We start from the raw sequence: 15,559 nt of genomic DNA, 5'->3' as shown, positions 1-15,559 counted from the left end.
TAGGCGTAGCAATAAAAAACAACAAAAACACAACAAAAGGAAAAATCACAGAAACTAATTAAAACTGAGGTTTAGGAGAGAAGTTTTTATCATAATGCATTAATCTGAGGTCTAGCTTCCAATTGAGGTTTTCTCTTTTATTATTGTACCGCATTACGCCAGCAGAGGGCAGTCAGGTCATTTATGTTGCTGCAGCCGGATGTATATAGCTGGGATTTTATTTACATTTTTTCAGTTGTTATTTTTTGTAGGTATTTAAGTCATATTACATAAAAGAGTAACGCTGCATTCAGGGCGGAGCAATGATGAATCTCCATCAATCAAAGACGAGCTGAGGGAAAAAAAAACAACTACAACTGAGAGACAAGGGTGCAACTTAGTGATGAGAGAGTGGGGGAGCACTGAGGGTGGAGGCTCCCTGAAGGTGGGGGTGCTCAAAGGGTGAAGGCGCTGTGAGGGTGGGGGCACCCTAAGGGTGGAGGCTCCCTGAAGGTCGGGGCGCTCTAAGGGTGGAGGCGCCCTGAAGGTGGGGGTGCTCTAAGGGTGGAGGCCCCCTGAAGGTGGGGGCGCTCTAAGGGTGGAGGCCGCCTGAAGGTGGGGGCGCCCTAAGGGTGGAGGCTCCCTGAAGGTGGGGGCGCTCTAAGGGTGGAGGCGCTCTGAAGTTGGGGGCGCCCTAAGGGTGGAGGCTCCCTGAAGGTGGGGGCGCTCTAAGGGTGGAGGCGCTCTGAAGGTGGGGGCACCCTAAGGGTGGAGGCTCCCTGAAGGTGGGGGCGCTCTAAGGGTGGAGGCGCTCTGAGGGTGGGGGCACTCTAAGGGTGAGGGCACCCTAAGGGTGGAGGCTCCCTGAAGGTGGGGGCGCCCTAAGGGTGGAGGCTCCCTGAAGGTGGGGGCGCTCTGAGGGTGGGGGCACTCTAAGGGTGAGGGCACCCTAAGGGTGGAGGCTCCCTGAAGGTGGGGGCGCTCTAAGGGTGGAGGCGCTCTGAGGGTGGGGGCACTCTAAGGGTGAGGGCACCCTAAGGGTGAAGGCTCCCTGAAGGTGGGGGTGCCCTAAGGGTGGAGGCTCCCTGAAGGTGGGTGCGCTCTAAGGGTGGAGGCGCTCTGAAGGTGGGGGCACCCTAAGGGTGGAGGCTCCCTGAAGGTGGGGGCGCTCTAAGGGTGGAGGCGCTCTGAAGGTGGGGGCGCTCTAAGGGTGAGGGCACCCTAAGGGTGGAGGCTCCCTGAAGGTGGGGGCGCCCTAAGGGTGGAGGCTCCCTGAAGGTGGGGGCGCTCTAAGGGTGGAGGCTCCCTGAAGGTGGGGGCGCTCTAAGGGTGAGGGCACCCTAAGGGTGGAGGCTCCCTGAAGGTGGGGGCACTCTAAGGGTGGGGGCACCCTTAGAGTGCCCCCACCTTCAGGGAGCCTCCACCCTTAGGGGCGCCCTAAGGGTGGAGGCTCCCTGAAGGTGGGGGCGCCCTAAGGGTGGAGGCTCCCTGAAGGTGGGGGGCGCCCTAAGGGTGGAGGCTCTCTGAAGGTGGGGGCGCACTAAGGGTGGAGGCGCTCTGAGGGTGGGGGCACTCTAAGGGTGGGGGCACCCTAAGGGTGGAGGCTCCCTGAAGGTGGGGGCGCCCTAAGGGTGGAGGCTCCCTGAAGGTGGGGGCGCCCTAAGGGTGGAGGCTCTCTGAAGGTGGGGGCGCTCTAAGGGTGGAGGCGCTCTGAGGGTGGGGGCACTCTAAGGGTGGGGGCACCCTAAGGGTGGAGGCTCCCTGAAGGTGGGGGCGCTCTAAGGAGTGGCTGATGAACCTACAGTTACTCCTTCCAAACATATATATAAATACATTTCTTGAATGCTTTCCTATGGTTGAGAACACAAGATAACTATAATAAACTGATATTTATATTCATAGATGTTAGAGGGATGCCTTTTAGATATAAGGCCCAAAAACATTAATGTATAAAATATAACTGATAACAGTCGATTCTGATGCCATAATCAATATATCATGCATCCATGAAGTACAAATTCAATTCCATCCATCCAGAAAAATATGGATATGCTGCATTTTAACTTTAGCGCTGTATATTTATTTCTGGTAAACTTGGAGATATATTTTATATTTCTGGGATGTTGCATATCCCAGTAAATCTGTTTCTCCTTTAAATCTGCAGCTCTCCCTGCTTCTCTCTGTCTAAAAAGATTTATGAACCTCTTTACTAAAATAATGATGCCAGGAACTACATTTCTAGATCTATAGAAGCTGCAGTCTGATTCTGTCTGTTCAGTGGTCCTCTGAGAAGCCCAGATTTTTCTAACTAGTAAAGAAGAACAAACTATTTTTCCTCAAGCTTCTTGCATTATATTACTAACTTGTATAAACTTATAATCTGCTGCAGTTTTAGCTGAAAAAGCTCCAGATGTCTAACAAACAGATTTTTCGGTGGCATCACAAATTTTTTTTTACTTTTACTAAAACATCGAAGCAGCAGCTGGTCAATATTCACTGAGTGCTTCTCTGTGCGTCACTGAAATGCGACCGCAAATCAGATGTCTGAAAGCGACAGATCTGATGATGTCACACCGAGAGGCGTGGCATGGGAGCAGCGAGAGAGGGAAAAAACACTGAACACAGTTAGCTGCACCCAACCTGCTAGCTCTGGCTACAGGAAATGAGCGGAAAGGAGAAAAAAAGCGGATTATTGGTGGGACTGTCCCCACCAGGCCATCACAAAGTTACACCTGTGCTGTGAGGTCAAAGATCAACATGTTTTCAGATGCAGCAGCTTAGAGAGCGGCATGACCGGATTTTTAGCAACTATGGGCCGGATTTATCAAGATCCAATTTTGCGTGCAGTAATTTGCGCTCGCAAACTGGAATTTTGCGCGAGGGGCTGAACCATGGTTTGCGGGTGATTTAACAAGAGTGATTGCGTAACTGGTGGAAGGTGCAAAACTGTTGGAGACGCCCTATTTAAATGATTGTTTTGCGCGTTTTGTGGTTTGCGGCAAAGTAGTTTGTAGTCTGTACAAACTAGTGCATTAAGAAATTTAAATCTTACAGTGACCCCCAACAAAAAAAATAAATAAGTAAATATATATATATATATATATATATATATATATATATATATATATATATATATATATATTTATATTTATAAATTGGCAACCTTTATTCCCTAAGGTGGTATGTGCTGCAGTAAAAAAAAAAACAAAAAAAAAAACAGGTGTTTTGTATTGGCCTGTGACTGTGGATGAGATCCCCGCAGCATTTGGCACGTTGCTCCACAGGCGCAGGTGGAGAACCCCGACCCCGTCGGACAGCACTTCTGAAAAAACGAGATTGGGAGATCCCAGCTCTCGCTGCAACTGTACGCTGGAATGACCCAGATGCAAAAAAGTGCAATGTTGCAAGGAGTTTTGCGATATCTGGTATTGCGTGGGTCCTCCTTGTGGCTGGCTCCAAATCCATTCGGAGTTCCCCCAACAGCTCCAAAATGGCAATGCTGGATAAACTATATGTTTTGATGATCGTTTCCTCGTTCATTGCAAAAATATTCACACGGAGTGAAAAAATGCGTTCTCTGCGTCTCCTTGCTTCATTTCGATGTCTCCTTCTTGCGACAATAACCGCTGCCATGTGTGCGCAATTACGCATACAGACCATTTGCACCTTCTTTTGAAACGTGTTAAATATAGAGTCAGATACCGTTAGCAAAATTGCGTTCAAGTTTGATAAATCACTTTGCGAGTGCTAAATTAATATATTTACATGTTCTCCTCCCACAAGACGCACTTTAGCGTGTAAACGCCCCATATTGCATATTCATTGCAGAAAAAGTACTAAATGGATCAGAGGCGCTATTTAGCACGTTTTAAAGACCAAATCCTTTTAGTACGCTGTTGATAGATCAGTTTGTACATTTTTTAGCGTGCGCAGTGAAATAGCTCACGTTTTTATACACGCAAACCTTTGATAGATCCGGCCCTATGGGTGTAATTTAAATTTCTGAAATATAACTCCTAAAACAGATGCTGTGTTTTTATTGTTCATTTCATTTGCTGGTTGTTTCTAATTTTTTTATCCATTCATCTATTTTCTCCTGCTTAGTCAGGGTCGCAGTGGGACCGGCGTTTATCTCCAGCTGTCTGCGAAAAACGCACCAGGCGGGGTCCACCATGACAGGTCACCATCCACGACCATTATTCACACCTGAGACTATTTAGAGAAGCCAATTAACCTAACAGTCCTGTTTCAGACCGGGAGGAAGCTGGAGTACCCGGAGAGAACCACGCATGCTCAGGGAGAACAGAGTTTATCCAGATTTTAACCAGCATATAACCAGTCTTAAACCAGAGTTTAAGCAGTTTTAGCAGAGTTCAACAAGAGTTTAACCAGTTTACCCAGCGTATAACCAGTCCTTAACCTGTCTTTAACCAGAGTTTAAGCAGAGTTGAACAAGAGTTTGACTAGTTTAATTAGATCTTATCCAGAGTTTATCCAGCATATAACCAGTCTTTAACCAGAGTTTTAGCAGAGTTAAACCAGAGTAAAACAAGTTTTAGCAGAGTTCAACAAGAGTTTAACCATTCTTTAACCAGAGTTTTAGCAGAGTTGAACCAGAGTAAAACAAGTTTTAGCAGAGTTGAACCAGAGTAAAACAAGTTTTAGCGAGGTTCAACAAGAGTTTAACCAGTCTTTAACCAGAGTTTTAGCAGAGTTGAACCAGAGTAAAACAAGTTTTAGCAGAGTTGAACCAGAGTAAAACAAGTTTTAGCGAGGTTCAACAAGAGTTTAACCAGTCTTTAACCAGAGTTTTAGCAGAGTTAAACCAGAGTAAAACAAGTTTTAGCAGAGTTCAACAAGAGTTTAACCATTCTTTAACCAGAGTTTTAGCAGAGTTGAACCAGAGTAAAACAAGTTTTAGCAGAGTTGAACCAGAGTAAAACAAGTTTTAGCGAGGTTCAACAAGAGTTTAACCAGTCTTTAACCAGAGTTTTAGCAGAGTTGAACCAGAGTAAAACAAGTTTTAGCAGAGTTCAACAAGAGTTTAACCATTCTTTAACCAGAGTTTTAGCAGAGTTGAACCAGAGTAAAACAAGTTTTAGCAGAGTTGAACCAGAGTAAAACAAGTTTTAGCGAGGTTCAACAAGAGTTTAACCAGTCTTTAACCAGAGTTTTAGCAGAGTTGAACCAGAGTAAAACAAGTTTTAGCAGAGTTGAACCAGAGTAAAACAAGTTTTAGCGAGGTTCAACAAGAGTTTAACCAGTCTTTAACCAGAGTTTTAGCAGAGTTAAACCAGAGTAAAACAAGTTTTAGCAGAGTTCAACAAGAGTTTAACCATTCTTTAACCAGAGTTTTAGCAGAGTTGAACCAGAGTAAAACAAGTTTTAGCAGAGTTGAACCAGAGTAAAACAAGTTTTAGCGAGGTTCAACAAGAGTTTAACCAGTCTTTAACCAGAGTTTTAGCAGAGTTGAACCAGAGTAAAACAAGTTTTAGCAGAGTTCAACAAGAGTTTAACCAGTCTTTAACCAGAGTTTTAGCAGAGTTGAACCAGAGTAAAACAAATTTTAGCAGAGTTCAACAAGAGTTTAACCAGTTTAACCAGTCTTTAACCAGAGTTTTAGCAGAGTTGAACCAGAGTAAAACAAGTTTTAGCAGAGTTGAACCAGAGTAAAACAAGTTTTAGCAGAGTTCAACAAGAGTTTAACCAGTCTTTAACCAGAGTTTTAGCAGAGTTGAACCAGAGTAAAACAAGTTTTAGCAGAGTTCAACAAGAGTTTAACCAGTCTTTAACCAGAGTTTTAGCAGAGTTGAACCAGAGTAAAACAAGTTTTAGCAGAGTTGAACAAGAGTTTAACCAGTTTAATCAGATCTTATCTAGAATTTAACAAAATTTTAACCAGTCTTTAAGCAGTTTTAGCACAGTTGAACCAGAGCATAACAATAGTTTAAGTAGAGTTGAACAAGATTTTAACCAGTTTTTAACCAGCGTATAACCAGAGTTTAAGCAGAGTTGAACAAGAGTTTAACCAGTTTAACCAGTCTTTAACCAGAGTTTTAGCAGAGTTGAACCAGAGTAAAACAAGTTTTAGCAGAGTTGAACCAGAGTAAAACAAGTTTTAGCAGAGTTCAACAAGAGTTTAACCAGTCTTTAACCAGAGTTTTAGCAGAGTTGAACCAGAGTAAAACAAGTTTTAGCAGAGTTCAACAAGAGTTTAACCAGTCTTTAACCAGAGTTTTAGCAAAGTTGAACCAGAGTAAAACAAGTTTTAGCAGAGTTGAACAAGAGTTTAACCAGTTTAATCAGATCTTATCTAGAATTTAACAAAATTTTAACCAGTCTTTAAGCAGTTTTAGCACAGTTGAACCAGAGCATAACAATAGTTTAAGTAGAGTTGAACAAGATTTTAACCAGTTTTTAACCAGCGTATAACCAGAGTTTAAGCAGAGTTGAACAAGAGTTTGACCAGTTTAATCAGATCTTATCCAGATTTTAACCAGTCTTTAACCAGAGTTTAAGCAGAGTTTAACCAGTCCTCCTCTGTCCTTCTGCCACAGTCTGATCAGTATTCATTCTGGGGTGCAGCATGTTCCCTCTGGCCGCTCCTCTCAGCAACCCGCCCCCCTGATACAAAGATGGCAGTATACGGAGCGCCACACCTGGGGCGCCGCTACAGAGAGCGTCTGTGAGCGAAGGGATGGAATCCACCGACCATCATCGTTCTAAACGAACCAGCAGTTGGTTCCTACTTTTAATGAGTCTTTAATGTTGATCATTAATAACCAACCATGACAGCAGGCGGGGGGGCGGTCCCAAAGCTGGGGGGTTATGATTACGGCCCCCCCCTGTTTTTAACAATCATTGCGACGTAATCCCTGAGTTATACATCGATTTATAGAAAAACACATCAATAGGATCAATAAAAAAAAATAACATACTCATCTAATACATGATTAAAATGTTATAAAATGCACGGTTAAATCATTAAAACCAGGTTTAAAATTATGAATTAAATTTAATCAAAATATAAATTTGTCTAAAAATGATATGATGATGAAATCCCTTTATATTTTTTATCGGCTGAACATTAAATGTTTTTTTTCCTCTGGTGTCGGTGAATAAATCAGAACTCGTACGCAAGTAAAAGTGCTCATCTAATAAGTCGAGTAAATAAAAGTTAAGTTTGACAAAGAATAAGCATATTTTCCTTTTACAACAGGTAAGACAATTTGTCAACAAAATACAATAATTTACATTTAAAATGAGAAAAAACTCCATTGTCTTGTTTTAAGAGCATAATATCTCATTTAAAAAGTTTTGATGCATTGGCTTATTTTATTTATTTGCTTAAATTTAAAGGAAATAAATTAATATAAAAAAAGTTTTTACTTAGTTTTAGATCATTTTCGTAGGTTAATATTTAAAAATTCGGCTATTTAAAAACAATAAAACTAAATAAAAACGAATGAATAACATAATATGAATTTAGGCAGAAGCATCATTTGTTTTCAGCATAAACTTATAAAAACGACATTTTCTGTAGTAATTGCTACACGCTAGAAAAGGATAAAGGTGTTCCAGTCTAAATATTTACCATTTACAGAAGGGATTAAAATAACCGATTAATAAATTGATCTAAAGTCAAATGATTGTAAAAGTCGATTAGTGATTAAACCAATAAGAGGCATTTTTCTTAAAACCTCTGTTCTCTCTAACATGAAAGTCATCAATAAACTGAAAAAGATGATCGTCCATCATTATGTGTTAACGTTTATTCAGCCACCTCGATAAGATACTGAATAAATAAGACAACAAAACAGGAGATTAGGCCTGAATAAAAAATATGAATTAAATCTGTGAAACTCATGTGATTCCCAGCAGCTATAGATGTAGATCTATCATTAATAGACAGGGTATGTCGCTCTGACACACTGTCAGGGCGTGTTTGATTTCAGTGTCTGCATCCAGATAGACCGGTGTAGGTACCAAATCCGCTCAGAGCCCCGCCCTTTCTTATGATGTCATCATATGGCACCTCCACACTGCTTTTTAGTTGTTTCTTTCTTTAGATTACACACTACATAGCATGAGGTTAAAACGAAAACATTAAACTCAAGAAGACTAGATTTATGTTTAAATCCAAAGCTGAAAAAGTTAGCGACCGGAAGTAGCGTAGCATCCCATTTCCGGTTCAGATCGGGGAGAGACGGGTGATGAACAGAAAGGATTTTAAGGCTTTTCTTTTTGTCAGGAAATACATTCTTAACGTTTAATACTTTATATTTTAGTACGTTTACTATTTTTGGGGAGGGAAAACATGATTTAGGTATTATTAAAATAAAATAGAGGGCGACCCGGATGTATATCTGGATGCGCAGAACGGATCGTGCTTCCGGGACGGATCGAGTTGTGACACCTACACCGACCTTCAGAACGGGCAAAAAGAAGGACGCATAACTTAGCATCAGTCTATTTTCCTTCGTTTCAAGCAGACGCTAACTGTGATCTAGCTCTCTGTTTCAGTCTAATCCACCAATCAGAGCAGGGAGACTTGGTTCTGCTAGCAGAGCTTTAAACAGGCGGTTCTGGTTCTGGTTTCTCTCAGAGGAATGTTAGAAGTTGGATACATGAAGGTCATGACCTCATAAGGCTTCAATGCTAACTGTTAGCATGTCTTCTTCTATCCTGTTCTAATTTTCCATCATCCTCTCCTTCTGCTGCTCCTCCATCAGCGCCGCTAACTGGGTCCATATAGTTTATCTGGACTTAGATTCACCATCAGAACCACAGGGAGTTCATTCTGGATCCTTGGATCCATTAAATGGAGGAAATAATCCAGATTTGGTTCTGCTCTAAAGTTACTGCCATCGTAAAAATATCAGTAAGGCTCTGATTAAGAATGAAGAGCGGCGCCCTCTGGTGGCGCTGGCGGAAAGGAAACACAAAACAAAAAACGGACCAACGTTAGTGGTAAGGCCCGGATCCCACTGCTGCTTCAGCACCAAGGAGAGGAAGAATGGCCCCAGACTCAAATGTTCAGCCGGGCCCTCAGCAGGACGGTAAACTGTGGATCCATCCAGCCTGATGCGAGCTAGGACCGGGCCCCAAAATAAAAAAAATGGCTTCTAGAAAAACTCTTCTCCCTCTAAAGGTTGACAGAACAGAAGCAATCAGCTGATCATCTGAACGATGGGGGGGCCAGTTAGGAGCCAGCTAGGGGCCAGCTAGGAGCCATCTAGGAGCCAGCTAGGAGCCAGCTAGGGGCCAGCTCGGAGCAAGCTAGGGGCCAGCTAGGGGCCATCTAGGAGCCAGCTAGGGGCCAGCTCGGAGCCATCTAGGAGCCAGCTAGGAGCCAGCTAGGGGCCAGCTCGGAGCAAGCTAGGGGCCAGCTAGGGGCCATCTAGGAGCCAGCTAGGGGCCAGCTCGGAGCAAGCTAGGGGCCAGCTAGGGGCCATCTAGGAGCCATCTAGGAGCCAGCTAGGAGCCAGCTAGGAGCCAGCTAGGGGCCAGCTAGGAGCCAGCTAGGAGCCATCTAGGGGCCAGCTAGGAGCCATCTAGGAGCAAGCTAGGGGTCAGCTAGGAGCCAGCTAGGGGCCAGCTAGGAGCCAGCTAGGGGTCAGCTAGGAGCCATCTAGGAGCCATCTAGGGGCCAGCTAGGAGCCATCTAGGAGCCAGCTATGGGCCAGCTAGGAGCCATCTAGGAGCCAGCTAGGGGCCAGCTAGGAGCCAGCTAGGGGTCAGCTAGGAGCCATCTAGGAGCCATCTAGGGGCCAGCTAGGAGCCATCTAGGAGCAAGCTAGGGGTCAGCTAGGAGCCAGCTAGGAGCAAGCTAGGGGTCAGCTAGGAGCCAGCTAGGGGTCAGCTAGGAGCCATCTAGGAGCAAGCTAGGGGTCAGCTAGGAGCCAGCTAGGGGTCAGCTAGGAGCCATCTAGGAGCAAGCTAGGAGCCATCTAGGAGCCAGCTAGGAGCAAGCTATGGGTCAGCTAGGAGCCAGCTAGGAGCAAGCTAGGGGTCAGCTAGGAGCAAGCTAGGGGTCAGCTAGGAGCCAGCTAGGAGCAAGCTAGGGGTCAGCTAGGAACAAGCTAGGGGTCAGCTAGGAGCCAGCTAGGGGTCAGCTAGGAGCCATCTAGGAGCAAGCTAGGAGCCATCTAGGAGCCAGCTAGGAGCAAGCTAGGGATCAGCTAGGAGCCAGCTAGGAGCAAGCTAGGGGTCAGCTAGGAACAAGCTAGGGGTCAGCTAGGAGCCAGCTAGGGGTCAGCTAGGAGCCAGCTAGGGGTCAGCTAGGAGCCATCTAGGAGCAAGCTAGGAGCCATCTAGGAGCCAGCTAGGAGCAAGCTAGGGGTCAGCTAGGAGCCAGCTAGGAGCAAGCTAGGGGTCAGCTAGGAGCAAGCTAGGGGTCAGCTAGGAGCAAGCTAGGGGTCAGCTAAGAGCCAGCTAGGAGCAAGCTAGGGGTCAGCTAGGAGCCAGCTAGGGGTCAGCTAGGAGCCATCTAGGAGCAAGCTAGGGGTCAGCTAGGAGCCAGCTAGGGGTCAGCTAGGAGCCAGCTAGGAGCCATCTAGGAGCCAGCTAGGAGCAAGCTAGGGGTCAGCTAGGAGCGAGCTAGGGGTCAGCTAGGAGCCATCTAGGAGCCAGCTAGGGGCCAGCTAGGAGCCATCTAGGAGCCAGCTAGGAGCCATCTAGGAGCAAGCTAGGGGTCAGCTAGGAGCCAGCTAGGGGTCAGCTAGGAGCCATCTAGGGGTCAGCTAGGAGCCAGCTAGGGGTCAGCTAGGAGCCAGCTAGGAGCCAGCTAGGGGTCAGCTAGGGGTCAGCTAGGAGCCATCTAGGAGCCAGCTAGGGGCCAGCTAGGAGCCATCTAGGAGCCAGCTAGGGGCCAGCTAGGAGCCAGCTAGGGGTCAGCTAGGAGCCATCTAGGAGCCATCTAGGAGCCATCTAGGGACCAGCTAGGAGCCATCTAGGAGCAAGCTAGGGGTCAGCTAGGAGCCAGCTAGGAGCAAGCTAGGGGTCAGCTAGGAGCCAGCTAGGAGCAAGCTAGGGGTCAGCTAAGAGCCAGCTAGGAGCAAGCTAGGGGTCAGCTAGGAGCCAGCTAGGAGCAAGCTAGGGGTCAGCTAAGAGCCAGCTAGGGGTCAGCTAAGAGCCAGCTAGGGGTCAGCTAAGAGCCAGCTAGGAGCAAGCTAGGGGTCAGCTAGGAGCCAGCTAGGGGTCAGCTAGGAGCCATCTAGGAGCCAGCTAGGAGCCATCTAGGAGCAAGCTAGGGGTCAGCTAGGAGCCAGCTAGGGGTCAGCTAGGAGCCATCTAGGAGCCAGCTAGGAGCCATCTAGGGCCAGCTGGGAGCCAGCTAGGAGCCATCTAGGAGCATCTAGGGGTCAGCTAGGAGCCAGCTAGGGGTCAGCTAGGAGCCATCTAGGGCAGCTAGGGCCAGCTAGGGGGCCAAGTCTAGGAGCCATCTAGGAGCCAGGTGGCCAGCTAGGGTCAGCTAGGAGCAGCTAGGGTCACTGGAGCCATCTAGGAGCATCAGCTAGGGGCCAGCTTAGGGCCAGCTAGGAGCAGCTAGGGCGGGCCAGCTAGGAGCCATCTAGGAGGCTCACTAGGGCACTAGGAGCCATCTAGGAGCCATCTAGGGGCCAGCTAGGAGCCATCTAGGAGCACAGCCTAGGGTCAGCTAGGAGCCAGCTAGGGGTAGCTAGCCTCTAGGAGCAGCTAGGGGTCAGCTAGGAGCCAGCTAGGAGCCATCTAGGGCAAGCTAGTCAGCTATAGAGCCATCTAGGAGCCAGCTAGGGGTCAGCAGGAGCCACTAGGGGTCAGCTAGGAGCCAGCTAGGGTACCAGCTAGAGCCATCTAGGGAGCCAGCTAGGTGGGTCAGCTAGGGCCAGCTAGGAGCCATCTAGGGCAAGCCATCTAGGAGCGCCAGCTAGGAGCCATCTAGGAGCCATCTAGGGGCCAGCTAGGAGCAAGCTAGGGAGCTCATCTAGGAGCCATCTAGGAGGGGCCAGCTAGGAGCCATCTGGAGAGGGGCCAGCGGGCTGGGGCAGCTAGGAGCATCTAGGACAGCTGGGCCTGGGGTCATAGGAGCCAAGACTAGGGGCCATGCTAGTAGGGTCAGCTAGGAGCCATCTAGGGGCAGCCAGCTAGGAGCCATCTAGGTAGCGCATGGCTAGGGGCCAGCTAGAGCCATCTAGGGCCATCTAGGGCTAGAGGCCATCTAGGAGGCCAGCTAGGGAGCCAGCTAGGAGCAGCTAGGAGCCAGCTAGGGGTCAGCTAGGAGCCATCTAGGAGCCATCTAGGGGCCAGCTAGGAGCCATCTAGGAGCCATCTAGGGGCCAGCTAGGAGCCATCTAGGAGCAAGCTAGGGGCCAGCTAGGAGCCATCTAGGAGCCAGCTAGGAGCAAGCTAGGGGTCAGCTAGGAGCCATCTAGGAGCCATCTAGGGGCCAGCTAGGAGCCATCTAGGAGCCAGCTAGGGGTCAGCTAGGGGTCAGCTAGGAGCCAGCTAGGGGTAAGCTAGGAGCCATCTAGGAGCCAGCTAGGGGTCAGCTAGGGGCCAGCTAGGAGCCATCTAGGAGCAAGCTAGGGGTCAGCTAGGAGCCATCTAGGAGCCATCTAGGGGCCAGCTAGGGGTCAGCTAGGAGCCATCTAGGAGCCAGCTAGGAGCCAGCTAGGAGCCATCTAGGGGCCAGCTAGGAGCCATCTAGGGGCCAGCTAGGAGCCATCTAGGGGCCATCTAGGGGCCAGCTAGGAGCCATCTAGGAGCCAGCTAGGAGCCATCTAGGAGCCATCTAGGGGCCAGCTAGGAGCCATCTAGGAGCCATCTAGGGGCCAGCTAGGAGCCATCTAGGAGCAAGCTAGGAGCCAGCTAGGGGTCAGCTAGGAGCCATCTAGGAGCCAGCTAGGGGCCAGCTAGGAGCCATCTAGGAGCCAGCTAGGGGCCAGCCAGGAGCCATCTAGGGGCCAGCTAGGAGCCATCTAGGAGCAAGCTAGGAGCAAGCTAGGGGTCAGCTAGGAGCCATCTAGGAGCCAGCTAGGGGCCAGCTAGGAGCCATCTAGGAGCCAGCTAGGGGTCAGCTAGGAGCCATCTAGGGGCCAGCCAGGAGCCATCTAGGAGCCATCTAGGGGTCAGCTAGGAGCAATCTAGGGGCCATCTAGGGGCCAGCTAGGAGCCATCTAGGAGCCATCTAGGGGCCAGCTAGGAGCCATCTAGGAGCAAGCTAGGGGCCAGCTAGGAGCCATCTAGGAGCCAGCTAGGAGCAAGCTAGGGGTCAGTTAGGAGCCATCTAGGAGCCATCTAGGGGCCAGCTAGGAGCCATCTAGGAGCCAGCTAGGTGTCAGCTAGGAGCCAGCTAGGAGCCATCTAGGAGCAACCTAGCGGTCAGCTAGGGGCCAGCTAGGAGCCATCTAGGAGCAAGCTAGGGGTCAGCTAGGAGCCATCTAGGAGCCATCTAGGGGCCAGCTAGGGGTCAGCTAGGAGCCATCTAGGAGCCAGCTAGGAGCCATCTAGGAGCCATCTAGGGGCCAGCTAGGAGCCATCTAGGGGCCAGCTAGGAGCCAGCTAGGAGCCATCTAGGAGCCAGCTAGGAGCCATCTAGGAGCCATCTAGGGGCCAGCTAGGAGCCATCTAGGGGCCAGCTAGGAGCCATCTAGGAGCAAGCTAGGAGCAAGCTAGGGGTCAGCTAGGAGCCATCTAGGAGCCAGCTAGGGGCCAGCTAGGAGCCATCTAGGAGCCAGCTAGGGGTCAGCTAGGAGCCATCTAGGGGCCAGCCAGGAGCCATCTAGGAGCCAGCTAGGGGTCAGCTAGGAGCCATCTAGGGGCCAGCTAGGAGCCATCTAGGGGCCAGCTAGGAGCCATCTAGGAGCAAGCTAGGAGCAAGCTAGGGGTCAGCTAGGAGCCATCTAGGAGCCAGCTAGGAGCCATCTAGGAGCCAGCTAGGAGCAAGCTAGGGGTCAGCTAGGAGCCATCTAGGAGCCAGCTAGGGGCCAGCTAGGAGCCATCTAGGAGCTAGCTAGGGGTCAGCTAGGAGCCATCTAGGGGCCAGCCAGGAGCCATCTAGGAGCCAGCTAGGGGTCAGCTAGGAGCCATCTAGGGGCCAGCTAGGAGCCATCTAGGAGCCAGCTAGGGGTCAGCTAGGAGCCATCTAGGAGCCATCTAGGGGCCAGCTAGGAGCCATCTAGGAGCCAGCTAGGGGTCAGCTAGGAACCATCTAGGGGCAAGCTAGGAGCCATCTAGGAGCCATCTAGGGGCCAGCTAGGAGCCATCTAGGGGCCAGCTAGGAGCCATCTAGGAGCCATCTAGGGGCCAGCTAGGAGCCATCTAGGAGCAAGCTAGGGGCCAGCTTGGAGCAAGCTTGGAGCCAGCTAGGGGATAGCTGGGGGCCAGAAATGAGATACCTAGAGGCCAGCTTGGAGCCAGCTAGGGGCCAGCAAGGAGCCAGATAGGGGCCAGCTAGAGGATAGCTGGGGGCCAGAAAGGAGATGGCCAGGGGCCAGCTCGGAGCAAGCTAGGGGCCAGCTTGGAGCCACATAGGGGCCAGCTAGGTGCCAGCTATGTCCTTTAAATCCGCACCCCCCCTCGTTAGAGCAGATACTATGGTAACAGAGCAGCTGTGAGGATGAGGAGGTGATGAAGAGGAGACTCACTACTCAGGGTTCATGGTTTCTTGCTGCGCTGCGTCTCTTTGGCCGAACTGACTCTTCCTTCCCTCTACGGCAGACCGAGCCGATGCCTGGACGGTTCCTGAGGCTCTGCGATGCTTTCCAGCCGTCTGAGCTGCTCTCCTCCGGGTTTTCTACCTTTAAAGTGTCTTTTAAGCGAACATATTTCAAAAACCGTCTCTTATTCTGCTTGTTTTATCGTTTTTTCCAGCTGGTTCTCTGTTCGCTGCTCGGTAGAGGTTTGAGACAACTGCGCAGGTCCGGAAGTGACGAAAGGTGATGTGTCACTCTGGGATGAAATGCGCTTTTTGAGCTAAAGCTTGTCTGCTAGATGTAGCTTTATGGAAGCTAAATGGTTCAATTACTGTTTTCCTGGTTTGTGACACGTAGACAACACGTGAATAACAGGTGTTTCACGCGCTGTCTGCGCGTTATTACCGTGTTGTCTTCGCCTTTCAATCTGTCACACGTAGTTGACGCATTAAGAACGCGTCGACTACACGTCAATTACGCGATGATTTCATGTGACTGTGAGCCACTCAGACACTGACCCGCATCGTCAGCGCTCATATGATCTGGTGGCGCCATCTTGGGGCGGTCGACAGCTCCGCTCAGTGTAAAGTGTTGAGCAGGAACAGAATCACTTTTAATCAACTTTAACTCGCTGAATATTGAATAAATTTCACGTTTTTTTGTTTTCTTTTGGCTAAAAACATCTGTCTCTCTTATATATATATATATATATATATATATATATATATATATATATATATATATATATATATATATATAGTGTGTGTATACATGCTGTCTATGTGCTAATGTCTTACAAAGATTGCTACGCAAAGTATCCCTAGAGCTGTCCATTGATTCAAACAAAAACAGTATCCTTCAGCTGTTCTGGTTAAACCAGCTGGTTAGGGCAGCAAGTTGACCTC

At 48.9% G+C, this 15,559-nt stretch overlaps 1 protein-coding gene across 1 annotated transcript in view; it reads right to left on the bottom strand.

Annotated features, from left to right (window-relative positions):
* Positions 1-15,088, bottom strand: part of rab1ba (zRAB1B, member RAS oncogene family a) — a 29,036-nt gene extending 13,948 nt beyond the window's left edge. The window contains exon 1 of the mRNA XM_038303182.1: positions 14,607-15,088. Coding sequence (XP_038159110.1) covers positions 14,607-14,620 — 14 coding nt within the window. The 5' untranslated portion in view covers positions 14,621-15,088. The remainder of the gene's footprint in view (positions 1-14,606) is intronic.
* Between the last annotated feature and the right edge of the window lie 471 nt (positions 15,089-15,559).

This window comes from Cyprinodon tularosa, unplaced genomic scaffold (genome assembly GCF_016077235.1).
Source record: "Cyprinodon tularosa strain WSP-4 unplaced genomic scaffold, ASM1607723v1 ctg507, whole genome shotgun sequence".
Taxonomy (NCBI): Eukaryota; Metazoa; Chordata; class Actinopteri; order Cyprinodontiformes; family Cyprinodontidae; genus Cyprinodon; species Cyprinodon tularosa.
Note: the sequence above shows the minus strand (reverse complement) of the source record. Positions and strands in the feature narration are given on the sequence as shown.